The sequence below is a fragment of the Peromyscus eremicus genome, chromosome 12 (assembly GCF_949786415.1).
Source record: "Peromyscus eremicus chromosome 12, PerEre_H2_v1, whole genome shotgun sequence".
Classification (NCBI taxonomy): domain Eukaryota; kingdom Metazoa; phylum Chordata; class Mammalia; order Rodentia; family Cricetidae; genus Peromyscus; species Peromyscus eremicus.
Genome location: NC_081428.1, coordinates 72,433,666 through 72,460,579, shown reverse-complemented (window position 1 = coordinate 72,460,579; position 26,914 = coordinate 72,433,666). Strand labels below are relative to the sequence as shown.

The 26,914-nt window shown below is 53.5% G+C and overlaps 1 protein-coding gene across 1 annotated transcript in view; it reads right to left on the bottom strand.

The window, feature by feature from the left end:
- Positions 1 to 3,329: 3,329 nt before the first annotated feature.
- Positions 3,330 to 26,914, bottom strand: part of Txnrd2 (thioredoxin reductase 2) — a 46,711-nt gene continuing 23,126 nt past the window's right edge. The window contains exons 7-14 of the mRNA XM_059277033.1: positions 25,694 to 25,868; positions 13,507 to 13,643; positions 10,112 to 10,207; positions 9,477 to 9,569; positions 7,685 to 7,756; positions 7,133 to 7,230; positions 5,042 to 5,248; positions 3,330 to 3,565 (exon numbers count right to left, since the gene is read on the bottom strand). Coding sequence (XP_059133016.1) covers positions 5,125 to 5,248; positions 7,133 to 7,230; positions 7,685 to 7,756; positions 9,477 to 9,569; positions 10,112 to 10,207; positions 13,507 to 13,643; positions 25,694 to 25,868 — 795 coding nt within the window. The 3' untranslated portion in view covers positions 3,330 to 3,565; positions 5,042 to 5,124. The remainder of the gene's footprint in view (positions 3,566 to 5,041; positions 5,249 to 7,132; positions 7,231 to 7,684; positions 7,757 to 9,476; positions 9,570 to 10,111; positions 10,208 to 13,506; positions 13,644 to 25,693; positions 25,869 to 26,914) is intronic.

The following is a 26,914-nucleotide window of genomic DNA, read 5'->3' as shown; positions in this document are numbered from 1 at the left end:
GCCCTTGTTCTAGTCCCTACCCCGGTTAGTGTTCAACTGCAGCTCCTGCACTCAGTACTAAGTCCACAGCCTGCAAGTTTGGGGCCAGAAGAGTACACCTCTGGGCTGGGGTTGGCCTCCAGGATCTAGGCCTGTCTCAGACCATTTGGATGGAGAATCAATTCACAGATGCTTCCAAAGGGAGCTAGGTCTGTGTGGTCCACTCCCAAGTATCCAGTGCCTGCCTGCTGGCCTCAAGCTATGGGAATGCCTGCCCATGTCTGGGTGTAACCTGCACACATCATTTCCCCTGTGCATCTCATGTAGAACTAAGAGTGGACTAACCAGGGAGGGAGGAGGAGAGGCAGAGGCCAGGCCAGGAGAGGCCAGTGTATCTGGCCATGCATTGTACAGAGGGGGCCTTCCCTGGAGTCAGCCACCCAAGGTTACTAGGTGCAGGGAAGTAGCATCCAGAGGGACAGGTGAGGCAGGGGTGAGGGGAGCAGGAACAGACAGTCCAGTGCAGCAACAACCACGTCTCATGTGGTAGAACCTCCTGATCAGGGGGACCAGACACCTTGAGCCTGAATAGTGACATGGTCTATTAGTCCTGGGTCTCTTCAAGGACACAGCCTATCTGACAGACATGCTGGGCAGCTGTCTCAAGGCGTTCTTAGGTCCTGGCTTGCCCATAGCTCCAGGCAGCATGCAGTATGTGAGTGCTAGGTGGGGGGTTAGGCTTGCCACATGGTGGCACCTCCTGGTTTCTGTTTGGGCACCACTGCATATGCCAAGGTGGCAAAGAACAAAAATGTGGGTCTCAGGTATAAGCTCCTGCCTGAGGCCTTGGGCAGACACTGCTGTTTCTCACAGGCAAGTCCACTTGCTGGCAAGGTTGCCCAGCCAGGACATGGATACAGTCTCCACTGCCAGCAAAGCACAGTGGGAACCCATGCCCCTGCCGCCAGCTGAGCAGAGGTCTCCAGATGGCTTGGTCATATGCAGTCTCAGCCGCTCTTACCACTCTAAGAACTGATCCTCTCCGAGCCTTGCTGGGCTCTGTCCTCCACTACTGTCCCCTCAGTCTGGCCCTCAAAAGTACCTGTCACCTTTCTCTGTGTACCTGCTGCACAGGGATCTCAGGACAGCAGGAAGTGGGGATGATGTGGGAGAGGGCGAGGTGCTAGGAGATGGGAACTCCATTCCTCTTCCCAGGACAGTCAGGCAGGGAGGGAGCTCCTGCCGACTCCTTTCCTTCCCATGTCCTTGCGCAACCCAGAGCCACAAGCAGAGGTGTGTAAAGCATTGCCGGGGGTAATTGCAGGTTACATGGAACAATCTGAGGAATTAAAAACATATTTTCATTGCATCATAAAAACATGCAAAGGCAGAGAAGAGGCGGCCCAGGGGAGCACCTGGCCCTGGGTTGGGGAGCACCTGGCCCTGGGGCATTCTAGCCCTTGTTGAATTTTCTGGTTCTGAAAGGGAACTGGCCCTGCAGTGATCCTGCGGGTAGGTGGGGCAGTCACTCAGGACAGATGCCACTGCTGATGCAGCTCATCTGTGGGTTCTGCTCCTTGGCATTGACCCTGCCTTTAGCACAGGGCACAACAGCCCTCAGTGAGTAGTGCAAAGTAGTCACTGATCTGTGCACACTGCCCTATTGGGGACTTCCTGGTCCTGTTCTGGCTCCACAGATGACTGAGTGAGTGCTCTGGGTCTTACTAGAGCACTGGGCTGTCTTTGTGGTCTCCTGGCCCCATGGCTAGGCCAATGTGTGGGGCTGCACTGGCCAGCCCCACCGGTAGCTTGAGTGGTAGCTCATCCCTGTGGTAGTCCTTTCTCTGCAACACTCACTGCTCGTGGGTTGATCAGACTCCTGCTCACCATTTTCCAGGAGTGCAGAGGGAGCTAGGACCTGAAGCCACATAGAACATGGATTTGTAGATGTCTGGACCCTCCTTGAGGCTGGCACAGGCTGAGACAAAGATTCCAGGGGCAAGTACCCTGATGTAAATTCTGCTCTGGGAAGAAGGTATAAAAGTAGGCCCTACCTTTGGGGCTGGCCAGTGCAGCTGCACACAGTGGCCTAGCTGTGGGGTCCAGGGACAGGTTCAGGAGACCACAAAGGCAGCCCACTGCTCTGGTGAGACATGGGCCCAGAGCCTCACTCAGTACTGTGGAGCCAGAACAGGATAAGATGACCCCAATGGGGCAGTGTGCACAGACTAGTAACTATCCTAAAGGGGCATGGGGACATGAATGTATGGATGGCAATGGCTGGCTGGGCAGGCAGGAACCTACAGGCCAGTGGGTACACAGGGCCAGTCACGGGTTGCCTCCATTCAGTCAGCACCCTACACCAAGGCCGCTTTCAGGTGCTTGCCCCCTTGGCAGGGACTGCCCCCTTGGCAGGGACTGCCCCCAGAGCTGTGGTCCCATGAGATGCACCTGGCCAGGTCCCCGAGGCTTCCCACCCCCGCTGGCCTGAAGCAGCAGGTATTAGCTGACCTCTCTCCCTTGGAGGCAGAAGTGCCCCGCCCCCAACCACGCCCCAGGATCCTGGCAGGCTGGGGCGTGCCACCAGTGGGGCATTAAATAGGACATGGCTGATCTGGCCCTGCACTTGTGAGGAGGGCGGGGCCCAGCCCAGCACTTGGCGTCTTAATTGGGCGTCTGAGAGCACCCTGCACACTTCCACTCTGAGCCAGGCTCCGGTAGGCCCATTAAGGTGCAAACACATTCCTTTGTTGGCTGACAAGCAGGGTCCCATCCAAGGCTCCCGGGGCCAGGCTAAGTGATGTTTTCTTAAGGAAGACCGAGATTAGCCTCTGCTAAAGCCTCAGCATAATGCAGTGCCCTGCCCCTCCCTGTAAGGGCTGTCTCTCCCTGCAGTGATTGACAGGCACTCCCTGGCCCATCAAGCTTCAATGTGGAGGATTAGCCAAAACCAGTTCACAAGCTGACCTGGAGGGCCACAGTGGAAAGGGAGGTGAGTGGCTTTCAGTTCAGAGACAGCGAACATCAAACCACCCTGGCAAACCTCTCCTCTTGTTCCTGACCCTTGATGACCACCGGAGCTAGGCCGCCCTTGCCTCAAGATGCACACAGAGACCTTAGGGGTGACCTTGGCAAAAGGTGTCTTCAGGCCTGAGCCAGTAGCTGAAGGGAGATGGTGGGTGCTGAGGATGGTGGGGAGGTACTGTGTCCTGACAGCAACCAGAAGGGTCAGGTTAGGGTTGTTCCTCCCAGTGGCTGCTGGGAACTCTAGGACTGGTGCAGCAGATCCTGATTGGAAGCTACTATTATGTGACACTGGGCAATCCTGGGGACACCACAAGCAGACATGCTTTAGGAAAACATCCTCTTTATTGGCGCTCCAGAAATGCCAGGGACCTCAAACCCGGGCAGCCCACATGGGGGTTTCTGCACAGGCCATCATCATCTGACGCTGGAGTATGAGAAGGCGGGCCAGAGGATGTAGGTGTGGAGTCATCCCTGCAGGACACACAGCCATTTATGCAGACACACGATGCTCCCTCCACATCTTCTGGGATCTCTGAGGTGGTAGGAAAACCTTCCAGTCCTGTCGATAACAGGTGTGGTCAGCACAGGCCAGCCTCATATTGGCCTAGCCATGTCACCCCAAACCACAAGAGATTATTGAAAGATGGGTTGGAAATAAGCCCTTGAAGAGAGCCCCCCCCCCCCAACCCAGACTGGTGTATCAGAGATAACACTGCAGTTGCGAAAACATTTGATCAAATATTTTGATCAAAAATGTATACTGGGCTCTTAACAACCCCCCCCCCCCCCGCCCCAGAAGCTATAATATTTAGGTAAGAGCTTCCTTAGAGGGCCCTCTTTGTCAAATGCAGCCCTGCACTGAGAAGCTGTGGTAGAGCTGGTGCCAGAATGCCCAGACAAGGGCCTGGCCAGACTCGCCACCCACTGGATGTCTGAGAGCTCCTGCTGGGACTCTCAGAACAGACAGAGGGCATCTTGAGAGAGAAGGAACTCTTCCTAGAGCCTCCCCCTCAGCTTCAGTGAGGAGAACAGTTACCAAGGGCCCAGACCAAGAAGGGGTGACAGCCAAGACAGACACCCCAGGATGGCTGGAGCATGCAGGCTTCAGGACTGGGGCTTCTGGAGGGTGCCGTCAGACAGAGGTGACATGGCAGGGGCAGGCCTTTGCCAAGTTCTTCCTCCTCAGAAGAGGACTGCCATGACTGGTAAGGCACTGTGACTTCTGGCTGCCCGCTCGGCCAGCCTGACCACAAAGCTATAGCAGAGCCCCGTGTGCGGCGGTCAGTCAGCCGTGTGCAAGGCAGTATCTCCACCTTCTGGGCAAGAAGGAAATGAGCGGCACTGTGCTCAGTGCAGGGACACACGGCACACGGGGAGCAGCACTTGACACTGCCCAGGAGATGCTGTGAGAACCCAGCCTGCGGGGGACCACGACCTGGGGGAACCACGGCCTGCGGGGGACCACGGCCTGCGGGGGACCACGGCCTGCGGGGGACCACGGCCTGCGGGGAACTATGGCCTGCGGGGAACTATGGCCTGCGGGGGACCACGGCCTGCGGGGGACCACGGCCTGCGGGGGACCACGGCCTGCGGGGGACCACGGCCTGCGGGGAACTATGGCCTGCGGGGAACTATGGCCTGCGGGGGACCACGGCCTGCGGGGGACCACGGCCTGCGGGGGACCACGGCCTGCGGGGAACTATGGCCTGCGGGGGACCACGGCCTGTGGGGGACCACGGCCTGCGGGGAACTATGGCCTGCGGGGGACCACGGCCTGCGGGGAACTATGGCCTGCGGGGGACCACGGCCTGTGGGGGACCACGGCCTGCGGGGAACTATGGCCTGCGGGGGACCACGGCCTGCGGGGAACTATGGCCTGCGGGGGACCATGGCCTGTGGGGGACCACGGCCTGCGGGGAACTATGGCCTGCGGGGGACCACGGCCTGCAGGGAACCCCTGCATGTACCTGGCATCATGCCAGTCATGGTGGCTCCCATGACTCCAGCCACAAATGCTCTTCTCAAGCCTGCTCACCTGGATCCCGGTGTCTGAGGAGCCTTGTGCTGGGCACATGGCTTAGCGTGTGCCCTCAGCTTGGCAGGGATGGAGACTTAGCCTCAGCATCCAGTCACAGTGGGGTCCAGGCCCGAGCGCTTGGAGATGTGCAGCTTCACCACCTCCTCAGAGCAGGTGGGGTGGATCCCTACTGTCTGCATCACCTGTGCATATGACGCCCCACATCTGCACACACCGAGAGTAGATGGTAAGTGGTCAGTATGGGGAGGTCTGTCCACACCACTCTGACCTTGGGAAGGCCTTAGAGGGCAGTGATTTCCTTATGGAGTCAGCACTAAGACTGTATGCCCGTGCCTCTGCTGGACTGCCCTCTGCCCCCAGCAAACACCCACTACCCACATTGCCAAGTTGCTACCCACCCAGGCCCTCCTATCCAACCTTGCCCTGGCTTGCTCTGTCCTGTCTCTTTCCTAATTGCCCCTTTCTCCAGGCCTGCTCTATCACTGTCAAGGTATGGCAGAAATCACCCACCCCAGCCACTTCTGACTGCAGCCTACGCCCACCCACCTGGCTCTCCTGCTCAGAAATCTACACATGGACACATGGCATCCAAAAACAAGGCAGGGAACTGGCTGTGGACGGTATTTTGCCTATCCAGAGTAAGTTCATGAAGGGAGGTGATCAGCCTAGCCACTAGTCCTCTGAGAACAGCGTCCACTGTCAGCCTCTCTTGGCCTCTGAGACCTGGCCTCCACCCAGATGCCCCTGCCTTGCTGCCGAAGGTCAGGTTCCAGGGCTTGAGATGACTAGGAAAGAGCTGTTCAGTGCAGCCGTGTGGCTGAGTCCTGGGCTACGGCTCCGTGAGTTTTTGTTTTGTTTTGTGTGTATCCATGTGTGCATGCATGTGGCACGTACATGTATTCATGGCACAGGAGACAGAACCCTGGAGGACACAGACTGAGAGGGCATAGGGAAAGGTGGACAGGAGGAGGGTGTGTGGACACCTGGGTCCCCAGTGGGCTGGATCTAGGGACAAAGGAGAGCAGGTAGGGGATCCCAACAAAGAAATAGGACCAACATGCTGAAGGATTGTGTGCGTGAGACAGGGTTTGGGCCAGATCCTATCATATGACAGCAAGCCTCCGGCCTACCTAGCCTGCCAATGTGTTAGGGCAATGGCTGGTGGTAAGGTTCTCCTAAGCATGAGCCGCAGGTCCCAGGTGAGCCCATGTCTTTGGAATATATATCTGTGGCTTTAGGGGATCTGCAGCAGAGCTATCACTGGGAGTCTACTCCAAAGTAGCCACCAGGAAGGATCCATGAGCAGCCTCTCCTGAGCATCCTGAGAGACCATGCAGGCCGTGTCCACCATGGATCCATGGTGTGGATGACGGTAAGCAGGGTATCCACATCAGCTTCGTCTGGGAGGGCCCTGGGATTAATGGGATAGGGCTGCCCCACAGTGCATTCCCATTCACTGTTCTGAATGCAGGTTCACTGCCCAGGCAATTCAGTCTTGGGAAGACTTTCTGAAAGTCTTTTAAATGGTGGCAACCTCTCTTTATAATACTGATTTCCTTAATATGCAAAGAGCTCTTGTAGCTCATTGGAGCACAAACAACTAGAAAGAAAAACCACAGGATACAAATAAACAGTTTGGCCTGGCGGCGGCAGCAGCGGCACACGGCTTTAACCCCAGCACTTGGGAGGCAGATCTGAGTCTGGGGCCAGTTATGGGGCAGCCAGGGCTGCAGAGGAGCCTGTGGGCAGGGGAAGGCAGACAAGACACCAACACCACCAGACAGTTCACAGGAGACAGAACAGAAGTGACCAGTGGAGGCTGGGGGTGAGGGCTCAACCCCACTCACGCTGGCCCGCCCCAGGGGTGCAGCCATCCCTGCCTAGGACCTTTGGCTAGAGAGTCTCTCCTGCTGTGTCCACAGTGCCTGAGGCAGGCTGAAGGATGCCCGCTGCAGACATGTACAAACCCCTCCCCCAGAAATGTGGACCCAGCGGCTTCACTATCGGAAAACAACTTCGGCGACTGTGCCGTCAGGACACTGAGGGCAGGGCTACAGCACAAAATGGCCAGGATTCTACACGACTTACTTGATCCCCAGAGCAAATCCTTGAGTGACTTCTCCAGCGTTGGGGCCAAGGAAGTGCAGGCCCAGCACCAGCTGTGGGGCCTCCCTCAAGCACACCATCTGAAAGCCACGGTGACTTTGACTGTCACTTAGTCACAGGGCCCACCCAGCCACGGGGAGTTGCTATGCCCTCCCTCCACAGCCCTCAGGCTTCCACTTGTGGTAGCTGGTAGTGACTGTCAATCTGACAAACTCCGCGAGAAGTTTCTGCATTGGGTTAACTGTGGTGGCTAGACCCATCACAACGGTGGGCAGCACCATTCCATGGGCCGGGTCCAGACTGCATAAAAAAGAGATTGCGAGCTGAGCCAGCGGCCATCTCTCTGCTTCTTGACTGCAGACACATGTGACTGGCTGCCTCAAGCCCTTGCCACCAAGCCTTTCCTTACACTGTGAGACAAAACAAACCCTTCCTTAAGTTGCTTTTGCGGGGACTTTGTCCCACGCCCCGCAGTCACTAGCTTTTTCCGTCTTAGCCCCAGTGCCCTGGCCCCTGGCCCCTTAGCACACTCACCTTTATGTAGCACTGTGATGCATCCCGACCCGTCACTGTGAACTCCAGTGGCTTATAATATGCATGGTAAACCTGGGTGACAAGACACCAGCACCTGAATCAGTGGCCGTGCCCAAGACAGTCCTACAGTCTTGGATCAAACAAACAAAAAAGTAGTGGGAAGACAGGATTCTCAGGGACCCAGAGACACTTATGTGGCCCAAGGGTATGACATGAGATGTGTCAACACCTCAGCTGGTTGTAGAGAGTGTGTCCTCCGTTCAGGCAGCCTGTGTCCACAGCCATGTAGTCTGCAGACAGAGCCTCTCTCCCCACATCTGAGACTCCGCACTGAAACACAGCAGGAGAACAGGCACCAGGCTGCTGAGGTGCTACCAGCCACGATACAACACAGAGACCACGGTGTGAGCCACGGCACCGGGGCATCCCCAAGAAGTAGATCCAGGCCTCCCCAAGACCAAAAAGACTGGACAGGGAGACCTCAGGCAAATCGCTGGTGTAGGAGTGCCCATCCTACCGTGTGAGCAGAATGGCCTCCCTGAGCCACCCTGGTGCCGACCTGCTGAACTTCAGCTAAGAGGAGGGGGTGGGGCAGGAGTGTGGAGGAGCAGGGCAGGCCCCAGCCTCACTGGAGCTGTGGAACAAGGGCTTTCAGCACCCATGAAGGGCTTGACAGTGTGTTCAGGGCTACAGGCATATAAAAAATGAGCAGGGCCCCACATGTGCTACACAGCCATTATTAATTAATAGGGCTTCAGAGAATATTGTTCTAAGCAAGACAGAACTGAAAACAAAACAAACTACAATGTTTGGCTATTCAACATCATGAAACGTAAAGCAGTATAAAATGCTGTGAGCACATGTCCCAGTGCACTTATGATGAATCTAACAAAAATAGCAAATAAAGTGCTGTGAGGGCAGGCCTGTCAGGCCTGTCCCCATGATGGAGGGCCTGGGTACATGGAGGGGCAGACACCACAGCCTGGTGACCCGGGCCGCTCAGCCTGCAAGCTGCTGCTACAGGAAGCCCTCCACCAAAGTCCTCCAGCTTCCACTACCTGGCAGCTTTCAAAGCTTCCTGCTACCTCGGCCTACTTGGAAAGCACCCCAGGGGCCACAGCCTGCCTGCCACTGCAGACTCCCTGGCCCAATGAAAACCCTTGCTTAGGATGAAGGCTCCAGTCAGCCTGTAGGCACTAGAAGAACTTGAGGAGAGGACAGAATTTGGGCTGGGAGTAAATGTCTTGCCCATTGGGAACCTCAGAAGACTCCTAGAAAGGTGGAGGTACAGGTGGGTAGGACGGAGTAGACAGCAGGTCAGAGGACACCTGGGAGGAGCCATTCGGGTTGAGACTCCTCCCACTGAGAGGTAAGGAGAACTCTGCAGAGCAGCACCAGGACCTGAGACCTTCTGTTACAAGCTCTCTGCTTGAGGCTGTGGTGGTAATGCTAGGAAGCTCAACAATGCTTCTAGCACATACAGTAAGCTAAGGGGCCGGGCTGGAGGCTGCCAGGCCACAGGGCCTCAGAGGAGGGCATCTTCCTGCCCTAATGACTCCATCCAGGACAGCAGGTGGACACTGAGTGAGACCAGAGAAGCGAAGCTTGGCCACACACTGAAGCTACCAAAGGCTTCTGACTCCTCTTGTTTCTGGAGCTGCCCGATACTCCTGTCCTGTGGAGGCCCCACACTATGCCCTGCTTAGGGGAGCCCCCAGGAACTAGCCCCTGTTTACCAGACCTCCAATCCTGGAGAGCCTCTGTGGAGAGTGGCCATCAGGTAGTCCCCTACCTCTACATGTTCCTGGCCATGGAGAGCCACAGCTTCCTCCTCAGACAACCCCACACAGCCATACTCCAGTGGTGTGAAGACAGTCGTGGGAACCTGGAAAGTAGGTCTGGAATCAGATATGTCTCTTGGGCCCCCCAAATTGAAATTGCATCCCCTGAGTGACACTTGAGTAGTAATCTGAGGCCAGGGACCCAGCCACACGCGAGCACAGCAGGTGGCCACTCATTGTTCCTGGGCTGGACCAGGAGTCAAACCACATAGATCCCTTTCTCTAGAGGAGGGGACGGGCTGCCAGGCAGAGCCCCACTATCCTCACTGGCACAGGCTTTTCTCTGAACCCGTCACTTCGATGTGCTGGTCCCATGACAGAGCTCAAGAGATCCTGGCCAGTTCTCAATGACTAGGGATCTGTTCATATGGCCCCACGGACTGTGTCCTCCTGCTCATGTGTGCAAATGCACTCACATTCACACACTCACATGGACACACACACCTGTGTATATGCATGCATGTATACATGTGTGCATACATACAACATGCACATGCAGGCACACACAGGTGCACATGAACCTTTCAGCCAGGAGAAGCAGTCAAGCCTCCCCCGGGTTGGACTTGGGTCCTTTAAAGGAACTCACGTTGCTGTAATCCATTAAGGTTGAAGATTTCCCGAAGAGCCTCTGAGCCAGCAGCTTTCCTGCCTTGATAGCAGTGGGTGTCAGCTCAGGCCGCCCCTGAGGGTAGAGCATAGCAGCATTGTGTTCCGGGCAGCCTTACAGATGATACTCCACCACCCATTGCCTTCCGAGCGGGTGGCTCCCTGCTGAAGACCCCCAGCCCCGTGCCACGAGCTTTGAGGATGTGGACATGAGCTGTGAGGGGTGGACATGAGCTGTGAGGGGGTGGACACTGCTACCTACAGGCTGTGAAGATCTGGACGTCCTCCCATGCAAGGCTGAATGTCCCACACTGACAATGCCCGGGCTGCTATGGGTCTGCTTATCCCACTGTCTCCCTCTACCCCACTGCAGGGCATGCCCGCATTATCATCCCTTTCTCTAGAGGAGGGGACGGGCTGCCAGGCAGAGCCCCCCTACCCTCACTGGCACAGGCTTTTCTCTGAACCCGTCACATGGATGATCTCTGAGTGTTAGTTTCATGACAGAGCTCAAAAGAGATCCTGCCATAGTTCCCAGTGACTCAGGGTCTAGTTCATATGGCCCCAAGCATGTCACGTGCTCCTGACACACAGCTTGATATGCATGTCATAGTCCAGGACAAATCCCAAATCAGTGTCATTCACTGAACACCCCTCTGTCTCTGGGTGCACCTAGCCTCGGGTGTTCCTGCTTGCAGCAGCCCAGGCCCCCACTGCCAATCACCTCTGTAGCAGGAAATGCAGATGCTGTTTGGCATTCCAGAAATGAGTAAAGATCTACAGAGATAAACTCCGCTTCCAGCCTGTGCATTCCATCAGGCCTGAGTAACCCAGGAAGCATCCCCACACAGCACAACATACCACATTAAACATCCCTGTAGCCGCTGGCCTGACCTGACTGCAGGACTATTATCTGCATTGCCTTAAAATTTTAAAATAAAGAAGGCCTTTGTGCGCCACATGCTGGTGGTAGCACAGCCCCGGGCCCTAGGGTGCAGAGACTCGCCTGGGGCTCTCAGCGAACACAGGCGCTGTCTCAGGGTGCAGTGCTCACAAGACAAAGTTGAAGCCTACAGTCAGAGACCTCGAGCTCCAAACCAACCACAGGCAGAGACAAGCAACCATACACACTCCGTGGCCTGAAAAGTGACTTGAGGGCTGAGGAGATGCTCAGTGGTTAAGAGCACTGGCTGCTCTTCCAGAGGACCTGGGTTTCAGCACCCACATGGCAGCTCACAACAGTCTGTAACTCCAGTTCCAGGGATCTGATGCCTGGATATGAAGCCTCTTCTGGCTTCTATGTACACCAGGCACATATGTGGTGTACAGACATACATGCAGGCATATAAAACAAACACTCGTGTGTGTGTGTGTGTGTGTGTGTGTGTGTGTGTGTGTGTGTGTGTGTTGAAATGACCAGGAAGGGGAAATGTTGGAGAGCAAGTCCCACGGAGCTTTTCATGTAGTCCTCTGCAAGGCGTTGTACCTGGCAGAGGTGGGAGTCTGGCACCTCTGGGAAAGTCACGTTCCAGAATTTCGGTCACAGGGCCTGACAGTACCTTGTACAGGCCATTTGGCTCATCTGAGCATACATCATACATGGTAGGGGACCCCTCTGGTACACCAAAGACTCAGGAGCATGCTGACCCAGCAGGCTTGGGATCTACCAGACATAAACACTGGCTCTGTTCCCCCAGGATCCTCTCCATTACCCAAAGTGAGTTCCAAAGGGAGCCAGGTAGGGTAGCCATCTATGGTCACACTCCTGAAGGTAGAGGTGCCAGGCGCCCTTGCCTAGGCTGCTCTGCTCCCATCCAGAGCCTTCAGTCACCATCCCACTGTCTCTACAGCAATGGCACTGAGCATCCGCGACACCTGAAGGAGTTCACCAGCTTCCATCTCCTACTGATGCTCCTCCATGGGGCATGTTCCTGCAGTGTCCCGAGTGCTCTTGGGAATGTGAGTAGTAACACACTGGGGGGGGGGGGGTTTGAATAGTGCCCCCCCCCTTCAAAAGAAGTCATACCTGCTTAGAACTTGAGTTTATTTGGAAATGGGTTTGTGTAACAAATGACCCAAGTCTGACAAAGGACAATCTGTAAGACAAAGGAGGGATAAGGACCTGGAGGAGATGCTCAGTGATAACGGACAGAGCTGGGATCAAGGACCACCCAGGTCCAGCATAGAGGAGGCAGGAAGTAACCTCCTAGAAGGTACTGAGGAATACAGCCCTGCCCACACCCAGATTTAACTTCCAGCCTCCAAGAGTGGGTGCTCTATGCTCCTGAATTTGTGGTGGCATAAACCACTTGCTACAGCAGCCCCAGGACAGAAACATACTCCTGGAAGATATGGCAGGTCTCAGCACAGAGACAAGAGGGCCTGGGGACTCTGTGAGCATCTATGAGCATGACTGAGCAGGGGCCTCCTGGACACCTTGAGATACACCAGAATGGTTGAGTACATGCTACTCCTGAGGCTCTCGGGATGCAGAGACCCAGGACTGATGAAGGGGGTCTTTTCTAGGGGCCTGTGAAGGAGAAGAATGGTGGCTTTCCCAAGCCAGGGCCTTACCAGGGAGGTGCTGTGGGCCATGGTCTCCATGGAAGACAAGGAAGCAGGGAAGTGTCGACAGCCACAGCTCCAGCCAGCAAGGATGGGGTTCGGAGCCTTGATACCTTCCCCACACTGAGCCCCCCACCCAAGAAAGATCCGTGACAGCCTAGTCAGTGAGGGGCTGACAGAGCTTCAGGCTGAGGGGGGACTGTGGCAAGGACAGGGCCTGATGACCTGAACCGGGGCTGGTCCTTCTTCTGTGGCTGTAAGACCTCGCCAAGGTCATGCCCAGCAACAGCTAACTCTGTAGAGCTAGGATGTTATTTTCTTTTTTATGATTTTAAAATTATTTTGTGTGTGGGTATTTTGCATGCATGTATGTCTGTGTGCTTCACATGTGTGCTTGGTATCCAAGGAGGCCAGAAGAGAGTGTCAGATGCCACGGAGCTGAAGGTACAGACGGTTAGGAACTGCTATATGGGTGCCGGGGATCCAGGTCCCCTGGAAGAGCAGCCAGAACTTGTAACCATTCACCCATCTCTCTGGCTCGCAGTTTTAAACTGTCCCACCCTGATGCTCCCAGCGAGAGAAAGCATTAGAAGGGGCAGAGGCTAGTGTTCGATCCTTCCCAGGACGCACCTGACCAGTCCCTAGAGTTGGATCCTGTGATTGGTGCTGTGGGATTAGAGAGAGAGAGATGTCTCTTTCCTGTGGACAGCAGAACCTACATCACGTTCACTCAAGACCCAGCTGAAATAGGGGAGCACATAAATAGGAGTTTCCGGTGGCTGTGGTTGGTCAGACAGATGTAGAGCATACCTCAGCAACATCTCCAATGGCAAAGATGTGGGGGACAGAGGTGGCCTCCCGGGCATCCACAACAATCTTCTGATTCTCAGGGTTGACATTCACACCAGCCTTCTCCAGATTCAGATTTCTAGTTTCTGGAACTCGCCCTTAAGGAAAAATAGAGAAAGTTGAAAGATTTAGGTTAGCAATTTTGATGTGGGTTCCTTTTATTTAAAATATTTCAACCAGGCCAGGCAGTGGTGGCATATGCCTTTAATCCCAGCACTCTGGAGGCAGAAGTAGGCAGATCTCTGAGTTCGAGGCCAGTCTGGCCTATAGAGTGAGTTCCAGGACAGGCTCCTAAGCTACACAGAAAAAAACCTTGTCTCGAAAAAATATATATATATTTTTTTCAACCAGATATAGTGACACACACATGAAATCCCAGCTCTTAAAAGGCTGAGGCCGGAAGATAACAAGTCCAAGGCCAGCCTGGGCTACATATATACACTATCTAAACAAAACAAAACAACAACAACAATAAAAAAAACCCAGGGCTGGCTAGGCAGTGGTGGCACAAGCCTTTGATCTCAGCACTGGGGAGGCACAGCCAGGACTACATAAAGCCTGTTTCCAAAACAAGATTGAGGATACAGGTCAGCAGCCGACCAAATAGAGGTTCTGGTTTGAGTTCCTGTACAATACATAGATCAGTCAACCAATAAATCATCTAACAAACATTTCTCAGAGCTGGGTTCTATGGCTGGCCTAGGATCCCAGCTACTTTGAGAGGCTAAGGCAATATGTCTTGAGCACAGAAGTATAAAGCTGTCTAGACAACCTAGCAAGGCTGTCCCTAAAAGACAAGACAAACAACAATAACAACAAAACAAATGAACAAACAAAAACAATTTCTCGGAGCGGCCACTTAGAAACTGAAAAGCTGACTGCGCAGGGGCAGGAACTGAGGGGACTGTAACAGCCTCTGGCTCAAAGACGGAACGTTCATCAATGTCCTTTGGTAACTCTGACAACTACTAACCTTGTGCCATTCAGTACACTTTTGTGCCTGTGGGTACCATCCACTAAAGATGATATCCCTCTCGGGTGCTGCTTTCTGAAACATGGGTAAGGATCAGATGCCTTCTGACACAATTGTAGCTTGACAGTTTGTGGGTGCCAGACTCGAGAATCTTCCACACACACCCCCTCCCCTGAACCAGTATGGCTCTGGTTTCAGAATTAGGAGAAACTAGCCCTCCCTTGGAGGGGAATGGTACTATAGACATCCTCAGTGCCAGGCCCTGACAACCTTAACTTTCTTGCTCCCTTCAAGGTCTTCTTAAATATAGACAGGACTCCCTGGCTTTTTCCTTCTTCTTTGGAGAGCCATCCATACAGCTTCTTCCCAAGACAGCTGCCGGGTCACCAGTCCCTCTGTGCAGAAAGACCTGTCTTTTCCCTGTGAACTTCAGTGTTTCCAGCTACACAGGGGACCAGCGTGGGACCCAGACAAGACAAGCATAGGTTTCACAGGGAGACCACGTTGTTGCCCTGGCCGTAGGCCCTTGAATTGTGTTTGGATTTCAGCACAAGCAGCCCTGATGTTCATGACAAGAGAAACTCCTGACGCTAACTGAGGGGGCCTTAGAGATGGAACAGGCACAAGTCTCCAGTACAGAGAATATGTGTCCCCCTTGTAAAGACAGGGTGCATGCACACACACACACACACACACACACACACACACACACACACACTTGCTGAAGAAATCAATGAAAAGATTAAAAGCAGTGTCCTACAGAAAGGAAGGCGGTCAGGTGTGGTGATGCACACCTTCCACCACAGTACTCAGCAGACGAGACAGGAGGATAACTGAAAAGCTCCAGGCTGGTCTAGGATGCAGAATGGGTTCCAGGCCAGCCAGGGCTACCTCGCAGACCCTGTCTCAGGCAAAACAAACACAGGAACAAGGAGAAGAAGACAGTGGGACCGAAGTGAAAATCCTTGTCTAAACACAGCTTTGACACTTTTTGGATGCTTATACATAGTATGTATATTCAAAACAGACATTAACACAGGGAAAAAAAAAGTTCTAAAAACCACAAATTTAAACAAATGAACCAAGAGGCTGTAAGAGAGCAGATGACAGGATCGCTACAGTCCTCTCAGCCCCCTTGGGGACAGTTCCAGGGCCCCCTTCCCAAACCAGGAATCCACATCCTGATGCTGTGCTCATATAGAACACAGTGGAGTTCACACACAGCCTGCCCCACCCTCTGTGCCCTTGGCCCCTCTCTAGATGACTCCTGGGACCTAATTCAATGCCAGTGCCATGTGAGGAGCTGCTATGCTGTCACTAGGAGACCAAGAAAATATGGCGTCTATGTGCTCTGAACAGTGCAACAAGAAGATGGGGTTGGGTATTTTGCTCAGTTGGCAGAGTGCCTGTCTAGCATGTATGAAGTCCTGGGTTAAATTCCAGAACCATAAATCAAGTGTTTATTTACACATGCCTATAATCCCAGCACTGGGGTTATATGGGGGTGTAGAAGCAGGAGACCAGAAGGTCAAGGTCCTCCTTGGCTATGCAGTATGTTTGCGGCCATCCTGGGTGACATGAGCCCCTGTCTCAAAAACAGCAACAGACAAACATCGGCAGAACCCCTGCCTCACATGCACAAGGTTTCATTGCCAGCACTAACAAAAACATATCTACCCTCAGTGAATCCAGAGCTGTAGAAATCCACAGATGCACAGGCCAATGGTTCCGAAGAGACAAAGAAGCTCGTGTTTACATGGTGTGGACTATCTTAACGTGAAGATACAAAGATATCTATGTGCCATTCAAGGAGGAGTGTTAACATCCTGGAATGTCAAATTTATACTGCAAAGTCATGGTTTCTTCTCTTTTCTAAAATATGTAGTTTTTGACCACAAAAAAAAGGCCTTAAGCCAGAGCCCTGGAGCGGGCCTGGTTTTAGCCTGGGTTCTCTAACACTGCCCGCCCAGGGAGCCAGGCCCCACAGAGCTGCAAGAACGCAGCTGAGCGTGAGCAAAGACAGGCTCCCACAGGTTGCCAGGGAGGACACCACTGGCCTGGGTGACCACGGGGAGGTGGTTCTGTCCTAGCTGTGTAAATCGTGGGGTGTCTCGGTTCATGTGGGCCCCATATGAGCTAACTGGCTGGCACTTCCTCACACAGTTCTTTACTGGGTGGGCACTCTTCCACTTCCCCAAATGCCTGGGACTCCTGTGAAGTACTTGCCCCTCTCTGCCCACCCTGGATGCCTCCTCCAGACAGGCTCCGAGTGTCACCTCTCACCAATAGACTATCTGCATGGACAGACAAGGCCCTCTGTCTCCAGAATTTACCAGGATAGCCTGCAGTAGGTGCTGTATAAGGAGCATGTTGACTGGAGCCAACAGTGAGAGTAAGCAAATTTATGTCCTGCCCAGACCCTCAAAATAGGCCTGAGACCCACCTCACCAGGCAGCCAGTAATGGTGCTGAACAAGCAGGCTGGTAGCCCGGTCTCCAGACCACAATCCTCAGCTTACCCTCTGCGGCACACTCCCTGTAGCTGTCCAGCAAACTGCTCAGAGCTGAGAGGAGATGGGCTTTCAGATGGTCTGACAGCACCATGCTCATCCTCAGCCCCAGCTTTTGGGTGCAAAGCCCAAACTGGGATGGGACAAGCTTGTCTCTCTTGGTGTCAGTGTGTCTGTCCCCTCACGTTCCATAGTTCTGGGCCTTCAGGGAGGGTAGCATATGAGCTCTGCCATAGCTCAGCTGTCAGGGGAGGTCTCCTTTGCCTTGAATCCCACCAATGATGGTGGACCATGAGGGGGTGGATGTCCCCCAGAGCCAGAATGCTTATGCCGCTCAGGAGCTCCAGACAATTCCCCAGTGACAGAGGTGATCTGGCATCAAAGGCATAGTTCCCACAGTTCTTGGTATCTGGGACAAACTAGACTTCAGTGTGCAATGTCCAGGAAGTGGGTGGCGCCCACCTAAACATCTGGCAGATGAAGCTTTAAGTCTCCAGCTGTTACGCTGGATGGGGAAGTCAAAACACTGAGACTCAGCTAAGCCTGGCTGCTATAGTTGGCTTGGGCCTGGCTCCAGCCTCTTGGCACTACTCAGCCACAGGAACCGGGAGTGGGCAGGCAGGCACCACGGGGATCAGCCTCGACTCAGGCAGTGGGAGGCCACATCAGAGGAAGGAGCTGGGCCCTATGGGTAGGGCTGGAGCCCATGAGATGAGGCAAAGGCTCTGTAGGTTAGGGGCCCGTGGCTCAATCCTTGGGTGTCTTCTCTGGCTGCTGAGTCCAGCTTACTGCACTCACTGCCTCCTGGTAATTGTGCTGGAACTAGAGTGGCCAAGGGACAAACTGGTGGCCTGCTCTATGCAGGACACACTACATCATGATCTCTCCTACATGTATACCCACCTGATCCTGTGAGGCCAAGAGCATCTCTTTGTGCTCCTTGTGGTAACTATGGTAACTACTGATCTTGCAGATACCAAGGAAGTCTGTACCAAGGTCCTTATGATATAAAGATACAGTAAAAAGATGCTTAAGACAGAGATACATTCTGATAAATGTGTCACTGAGTAGTTTGACACTGTGTGAAGATAGAGTATTCTTACACAAATCTAGATGCTCTAGCCTACCTCACAGGAAGACCTGTGTGGTCCACATGTGTAGCCTTTTGTTCCTAGGCTACAACTGCATACAACACTCACTACAGGCAACTGTAGCACAGCAGGTCTGTGCCTCTAAACAGGTTTATTTCCATACACAGTGCCACAGCACTACAACAGCCTTGGAGCCACTGTGCCATGGGAGGTTTTTTAGCACTGGGATAACCTTCCAAGAAGCCTGGTTCAGAAACACAATGCATACATCTGAAAGTAGTACCAGGAGAGAAGGTAGGGGAGGAACTAAGTACCCGTCATGGTCTATTGCAAAGCCAAGATTTCCTAAGACATGCTGTATATATACATTTGGGAAGTGCAGGGACGTGTGAGCCAAGTCTGCGGCGTGGGGAACACACTGGATAGAGGAGCAGACAGTGTGGCAAAGAACTTGGCTAGTGTGTGGCAAATGCTTCTGGAAGGGATGGTAGAAGAGGCGGGGGAAGGGCCAAGACAGGCAGCCATGGCTACACTGAGGCCTAGAAAACGGTTATCAGTACGGCCCAGAGGCCAGAGAGCCTGCCTCTCCCCAGGCATCCTCATTGTGGGACCGTTCCCTGAAACTGATGCAATCCCTGCAGCCAGGACACAGACCACAGGGAACAGACACAGCGTCACAGCTCCCTCGGGCTCTGCTCTCTCGCTTGGGATCAGAGCTGGGTCCAATCTCCCTCCTGACACTGAGGGCCCATCAGAGATGGAGGCACCTCCTGAGCTCAGGTCTCAAACCCATGGAAAGTGGAGAACAGGTGCCAGGTGGCTACCCAGGGCTCATCCACCTAAGCAGGTGGCCCTAGGCACTCTAGACCCACTGGCACATTCACAAAGTGAGAAGCCAGGCGCCAGCCGACATGCTGAGCGGTGTCCCCAGCAAACACTGTGCTCAGGCCATGCTGGAGGGCAGCCACGTTCGTCAGTGTGTACTGTGCTCAGTACCTCTCCAGAACCTGCTGCGCCAGAGCCAGTTAGCTCAGTCGGTTTTTGTGGTTTCATCCCCCAGCCTCAGCTCTAGGGCAAGTGTGGTGGTGGCAACATGCTCCTGAGCAGGAAGACATTTGGGGGCTCCCGGAGCTCTAGTGCCCGGACTCCAGCAGGAAGGAGACCCGGAGCACCCCATGCCGTGAGTCTGTTGGGGTCTCACTGCTGACCCTCAGAGGAAGGGAAGCTGGACTGGAGGACAAGGCTGCCGGCTGCAGCAAGCAGCTGCTTGTTGTTTGTTTACACTCTGGCCTTGCACAGCACCTCTCCTGCTGTTTAATTTGCACTTCTCTGATGACTAATACAACTGTTTTCTACCTATTTATTAAGGGCATTTCTTTTGCAAACTGCCAATCCCTGACTCTGCCTGTTTTCTTTCTTGCCTTATAAGAGCTTCCCATGTGACTGACACATGGTGCTCTATCATTTCTTCTACAGTGAAGGCATTCAAACACAAGTTCCAATGCACACTCTTCCTCTCCTCTGAGTAAATGCAGACATAGGTCCAGAGTATGTGTGCTGAGAACCTCTGGCTGTCACTTCCACAGCACCCCACACACACACACCTCCTGAAAAGTTGACCCTTCCCCAGGAGGTGGCTGGAGAAGGCAGCAGGCCGAATGAATGATAATGCAGCCATCAGTCATTACCACCTATCTGCTGGATACAGGGCTGTGCAGGCAGAAGGCCACAGCAGCACCCTGCGCCTCTCTGATCCCCGCTAGTTAAACGAGCATGCCCTCCAATTTCATGCCTGCCTACAGCACATGTTCCCACCAGGGAAAGGCAATCCGTGAAATGAGGTGAGATTTAAGTGCCAGCAGGAACAGGGAGGGCAAATGAAGGGCTGTGACCCAAACTAATATGGCCACACCAGGTGGCACAGAGTTGGACAGAGAAGTGCACACTGTGGCCTTGAGACAGTCTGAGGTCCACAGAGCCTGTATGGAGAGCCTAGGCAACTATCCCATGAAGGCCCCAGTGCTGCTCCAATGCACTGAGCCTGGCCGACTGCTTGCCTGTTCCATTGAGGCTGTTTTGTTTTTAAATTGCTTTTCACCTTCTCATGTGTGTTCATGTGTTCTTTCTGTAGGCAGGTTTTCATGTAAACCACGCTAGTCTCTGGCTCACTCTGTAGCTGAGGATGATCTTAAACTGATCCTCTCGCCTGCCTCCCCAGTGCTGGCATTACAGGTATGTGCCTGCTAATACCCAGTTTTTAGAAGCCGAGGACTCAATCCAACTGAGTTACATCCCTAGCCTTTTCTTTGACTCTTTTTTGGGGGAGGAGTATGGGGGAGTAGGGTCTTACTCTGTAGCCCAGGCTGGCTCCAAACTCCTTATCTAGCCCATGTTCCCCCTTCTGTCTCAGAGTGCAGGGTTTACAGGTGAGTGCCACCAGGCCAGCTCCCTTCTTTGTTTAATCATTTACTTAGTCCTGAGGATTGAACCCGGGACCTCCAGCATGTTAAATATGTCTACTGCTAACCCCCAACCTCTTCTTCCCTTCCCTCTCCATCCTTCTCTTTTTCTATTATGGCCCTGACTCAATACACCTTAGGCCCATCTACAGCTGTGAGGGAGGGTCCCAGGAACACTCGAACACCTGTGAGACCCACAGTAAGACTCCAGGCTCGGCTGTGTCCACATCCCGCTCCTCTTCAGAGTCTTAGCTTAGCACTCAGTCCCGGGGACCAAACCACCTCTCGAAACCTCCAGGCAGCCCAAGGCTGCCCCTCCTCTTTGCTGAGCTCAGAACATTCCTAGTGATAAATGTCCACCCTGTGGAGCTTGATTCTGTTTGTTCTACCCCTTCCCCTGCTGCGTGACTGTCGGTCATGTGGACATGTCATTTGCATATATACAAATGGGTAGTCCTGGGTGTGGATGGAGAGCCACACTATATAGCTCATCCTGGGCTGAGGTTGAGCCCTAAACACTGGGTGTCCCCACACAGCTTCCCTGGGCCCTGCCTCCCAGGTGCACATGTCAGGTGGATGACCAGTACAGCCTCCACATGGGGGCAGACGGAAGCTGGGAAGTCTAGCTCCAATGCCTAATAGCCAGGACTGCCTGGCTGCTTGCACAATATCTCAGGGGCTCAGACCTGACTTCACTCAGGCAGATGACGATGACAAGGAAAACAATATACTAGGTTCTCCAAACGAAGCCTGAACAGGAAGACATGGCTTGGTGGTCTGGGGTGAGCATCAGGAGAATTCCTCCCCCAGGTCTTACCTCTCACTCTACCTCTCTAGGCAGGTTCCTCAGACAGACACACTGTCATCCCCAGCTCTTAAGATAATAGGGACGCCGGGCGGTGGTGGTGCACGCCTTTAATCCCAGCACTCAGGAGGCAGAGCCAGGTGGATCTCTGTGAGTTCGAGGCCAGCCTGGTCTACCAAGTGAGTTCCAGGAAAGGTGCAAAGCTACACAGAGAAACTCTGTCTCAAAACCGCCCCCCCCCCCAAAAAAAAAAGATAATAGGGACTATGTAAGTACAGCAAGGCCCCTGTTCCACATACTGGGAAGGAGTCCTGCGACCCAGGAGTGAATGTGCCACAGCCTTGTCATCTTTCCTGGGCAGGAACAGAGAACTGCCTGGATGTGCTCTGGCAGCCTAGGGGCAAAGGTCAATCTCTACTCAGTTTCCCCAGACTGTTCTCCAGAGGCTCCACATGTCTTCCTTAAAACCAAATCTCAGCTCAGCTCAAGTACAGCCAGGCCTCAGAGAAGGCATCTGTTGGGCTGTCCTGGGCCAGCTCCCCAGACAGCACCAATTCAGGCCACAACTGGTTAACTCCTGGCTAGGCAGAGCAGATCCCGCCTGCCTGGACTGCAGGCTGACTGTCTTCACTCAGCGCTGTAATCGGCACATCTGCAGACAGGAAATCCTCCTCGCTGAGGTTCCCAGTCTATTATCTGAGACACCTGGTGTGGGCGGGTGATTCAGAGACAAACAATGAGGGCCCCTGCACAGCAATTAACTGCTTTAACTGCTAATATGTTTAATCCACCACTGCAGATCCAGGCTGTGTGGAGAAAAAGGCTGCCTGCCCCTCTTGGCTTCCAGGGTGCGGCACCACTTTGCCATGGCTGCACCTCACATTCTCACCGACTACACAACATTGGCCTGGTCAGGTACAGTGTGCTGGGGCCTCTCCTGGCCATGGGTGTCATGGGGGCCTGGAAGAGCAGCCATCCCTTTATTAAATGTCCCTCAAAGTCCGGCTTGTTGGACACATTACCAGCTGCTTGGATGGGAAGCACAATCCACAGAGATGTCTGAGGTACCAGCTCTGCAGCGTGTGTTTTATTTTAACCTCCTGGGGTGCATCACCTTATAGCAAGCAGGAATAATGCTTCGTTAAAGGCTTATCAGTGTGAGCTGCAGAAAACAGTCCCAGTTGTTCAAGTGGGAAGTGGCTCCTGAATGTTTACAAAACCCAGCTCAGATGGGGTGGTGAAGTCAGCACATGCCCGTGCGCCAGCCCCACCACCCAGAAGGCGTGCCAGAAACCACTGCCGCCACTGCCACAGCCCTGGGGAAGCAGGGTCAGAGGCCAAGGACTTCGAAAAGCTTCCACCCCCAGCATCAATCACTCCCGCAGCGTGTCTGGGGGATACGCTTTTTGAAAACAAAAAAAAGTAGAACAGGCTCCCAGCAAGGGAGGGACAGAGGCTCCGCCTGAGGAGGACCCCCTGGAAGCCGGGGGACCCAGGCTTTGCAAAGGCATCAGGCCGCATGGCTGAGTGACAAGGGTGGGCACGGTGACACGCTCTGGTGGCCGAGGGCTTGGGAGACTAAAGCAGGAAGACTGCCCAGTTTGGGCTACGTTATGAGATCAAATCAGCCTGGACTGTGTAGTGAGGCCCTGTCTCAACACACAAATCAAACAAGCAAAAACAATAAAGGCAGGACAGGGTCCCCGTGCCCAAGGTGAGGTACAGAGAACGGGGCGGGAAGAGAGCCGTCTCCTCACCATTTATGGCACACCAGACACTCGGGGCTCTAGGATGTCAACTACTCTTTTGTACTGTTCACAACGAGCTTATTTCGAGATTTTATGATGAGACCAAGAGCGAACTCTTTGGTGACTGGTCAGCTTTGGCTAGGGCGATGCTGTATTCGTGCTGGGGCACTCAGATCCACATTCACACCCCTCTTCTGTGTGATCTGAACCATTGGTCCATCTCCTCTGGATTCAACCTCATTTTTTATTTCTATTGAAGAACTCAGAAAAAAGTTCATCTCCAGAAGCATATTGCTGTGTGATGCAGCCCTGTTCCTTAGAAAGCCCATTCTGGGGCCTATTTTGCCTTGGACAACCCCTCTGCCACACCTGGAGACCACCTATCGCATTGAGATGGAGCAAAAGGAGGTTTCAGAGGGTGACCTGGTTTCTGAGCCCTGCCTGGCTCACATCAGGCAGACTCCAGAGACCCAGATAATCTGGGACAAAGCCCTAAGATAAGTTTCTATTGATCCAGGTATTCCCTGTGTCAATGTATAAGTTCATAAGGAAGCCAGGAAGACTAGAAGCCCAAACCAGACGGTACTCACACTGAGGTGGGCAGGGATGTTCACGTGGGGACGTGGTGTGCATATATTACCCTCACCAATAAGGACCCATGGTGTCCATGAGGACCCCATTCACCATGGCCTGTGTGCTGGTCTCTCAGCAGGCTTGTGACAGGAGTAGCATCTTGGATCTCTGTTCTCACCATTGGCCTCCGGGTGAGCCTCCACAACCCTCATCACATCTGAAGCCTTATAAACCCAGGCCCTGTAAGTATTCCCCTGGCTACACCTTCCTTCTCCCTAGCAAAGTCAGCAACAGCTGGGTATGTACAGCCTCACCTGCTAGGCCTTCATCCCCACGAAAAACTGGGCCTACCATCCACAGAAAGCAGAAGGATGAGAGCAAGGCTATGCAGTGACAGCAACACACACTGTCAGGACAGGACCTGGGCCTGGGACACGCTGGGCAAGCCTCTGTTAGCGAACCACATCCTCTGGCCTGTATCCACACAGCTGGCTTGTGGACATTTGTGCTCACTGCACTAGTACTGACAATCGCCAACGGTGAAGGCAGCCTGCATGTCCATCAACAGATGGATGGGTAAACAAAACGGTTCAGCCTTAAAGAGGAAGGAAATTATGACACATGCTAGCACATAGATAAACCTTGAGGACATTATAAGTGACTCGGGCCAGGAACAAAAAGATAAATGCAGTATGAGTCCATGTATGAGTTCCTGGAGTCATCAAGTTACGGTAGACAGTGCAGTGGTGGGTGCCGGGCAGGAGGGCAGGAAGAAGCTAACCTGCAGTAAAAAGTGGCTCTGGAGTGGGGTGATGCTCTGCAAACAGATGGTGGTGGTGGCTCACCGTGGCGTGCATGCCCTTAACGCCACAGAGCTGAGCACCGAATAATTAAAATAGAACGTTTATGTTATATGTATGACTACCATTTTTAAAACTTAAAAACATGTGTGTTCCTGTGAAAACACATATATATGCAGGTATGCACGTGTATGTGTACATATGTGTGAAGGCCAGATGTTAACCTCAGGTGTCATTCCCCAGGGGCTGTCCTCCTTGTCTTATGGAGACATGGTTGGCACTCACTCAACAAGCTAGGCTGCCTATCCAGCAAGCCCCAGGGGTCCACCTGCTTCTACCTCCCCAGCTCTGGAATTACAAAGTAGGCTCTACCAAACCCAGCTTTTTACTGTGGGTGCTGGGGAGCCGACTCATGCAGCAAGCACTGACCGACTGACGGACTCTGCAGTCCTCTGTGGATCATTCCCCCCACGTATCATTTCTGTGAGAAAGATAACTGGCTTAAATCAGAGATGACAGTGCATGCCTATAATCCTAGTACTTGGGTCAGAGGGGCAGAAAGATAAGTTCAAGCTCATCCTTGGCTACATATGTAGCTTGAGGTTATCCTGGGCTATGTGAGACACTACCTCAGAGTGAGCAAACAAAAAAAATCTAGCTTGAAATTATGTTATAAAGCAAACATCTAATTCATTCAAGATAGATCTATCAAGGTTTAAGCCCTATAGGAAATCCCTAGGATTTACACTGAAGCCTTATAAACAATCTATGAAGGGGTGTGGAAGGCCTCACACACTTAAAAACAATCTATGGAGGGGTGTGGAAGGCCTCACACACTTAAAAACAATCTATGAAGGGTATGGAAGGCCTCACACACCTTTCCTGAATGGTGATGCCTGGTGACACCACCAAATCTCTTCTTTGGTTTGCATTTCCAAAACAGCACATGGCAATGGGAAAGAAACAGAGGAATAGTGTGTTTGGGACAGCCAGGTGTAGGCACTGTGCCCACAGGCTTTCACGGTGGCCTGCAAGGTGTACCAGGCAGTGGCCAACCTGCTTGGGAGCCAGCAGAGTGGGGGACCTGGAGGTGCAGGGAAAGAAGGTGAAGACTCCTGATCCAAGGGAATTTGGTTCTGCTGGTTTCCTTGAGCTAGAGACAGTGTATGTGTGGCTCGCCGCATCCTTACCTATGGCCCACAGGACAGTATCAAAGGTGCCTGTGTCTTCTCTGCCAGAGGCATGGTCCTCCCAGGTGACCTGCAGTTGGCCAGTTGGGAGTCTTTTGATGAGGGAGGGGACACAGCCTTTCAGGAATCGGGTACCATGAGATTCCATGTGGTCTGTGACCAACGATGACATTTGCTGCAAAGCACAAGAAGACACTTAGGACAGACCACTGCTGGCAAGAGGCACTAAGAGAGGCCCTGGCCCTCCACCTTGCTCTTGAATGCCTGTTAGGGCCACAACAGGGTCCTGCCCAGAGAAAAAGATGGGGTACCCACCCCCCACCTCTGGGTCCCTTTGTTCTATGATTCTGGAGGCCAGGTTGGAGGCCAAGCTACCTCCTGGCTCCCAATTCCCAGATTCTGAGACCACTTCAGCCTCTTCTCTCGGTCATGGGATCTCTGCCCCGGTTCATCTAACTGGCCTTCCACTCCCCACCCAGTCCCCACCGGGGGTCACCCACATCCCCTCACTGCCATCAGGAAGCTGGGGGAGCTGACCGCAGGAAAGAGGTACAGGCCCAGGCGAAGGTGTTGTAATCACCTCCCTGTCCACGGGGCCCCATGTATCACCAGGCCTAGCTGCAGTAGAGCCCAGTTCCTAGGCAACTCTGCAAGCCAACAGAGACTAGACACTGCTGCCTGGGGGCATCAACAGTCATCATCTAAATCCTGTGACATCTGCCTAGGTGAGGTGCGTCATGCTGGACCACTTGGTTGAGGAGCCCTTCATATCAGGGAGCATATCTCAATTTGTCCCCAACAAAGGAACTGACTCATTAGCTGCTTAACAGTCTACATGCCACCAGATGCCTGATGGACGCAGACATGCAAGTCTCTGAGGGGAACTATGGGGCCTGCTCAGTGCCCAGCAGTCTCCTACCACCTAGCCTGAGAGTCCAGCGCTCTTCCTGCAGGCCCCTTTACCTCTGGCCTCCTCTATGTTTGCAGCCTGGCTGCTGCCAACATCTCCCCTGGCAGCAGGACACCGACAGCCCCCGATGTTGTGTCCCTGTAGAGGGGCTTGGCATGCGCACCCTCGGCTGTGGTGGCCCAGCTTTAGGATGCAGCCACACACATAGTTGCATGGGAAGGTGTTTGTGGAGTGGATGATGGAAACAGGGGTCATGAGACTGTGGACCCAGTTCATCCCACGTTCAGCTGACTTTGCCCCGGCTTCTGTAA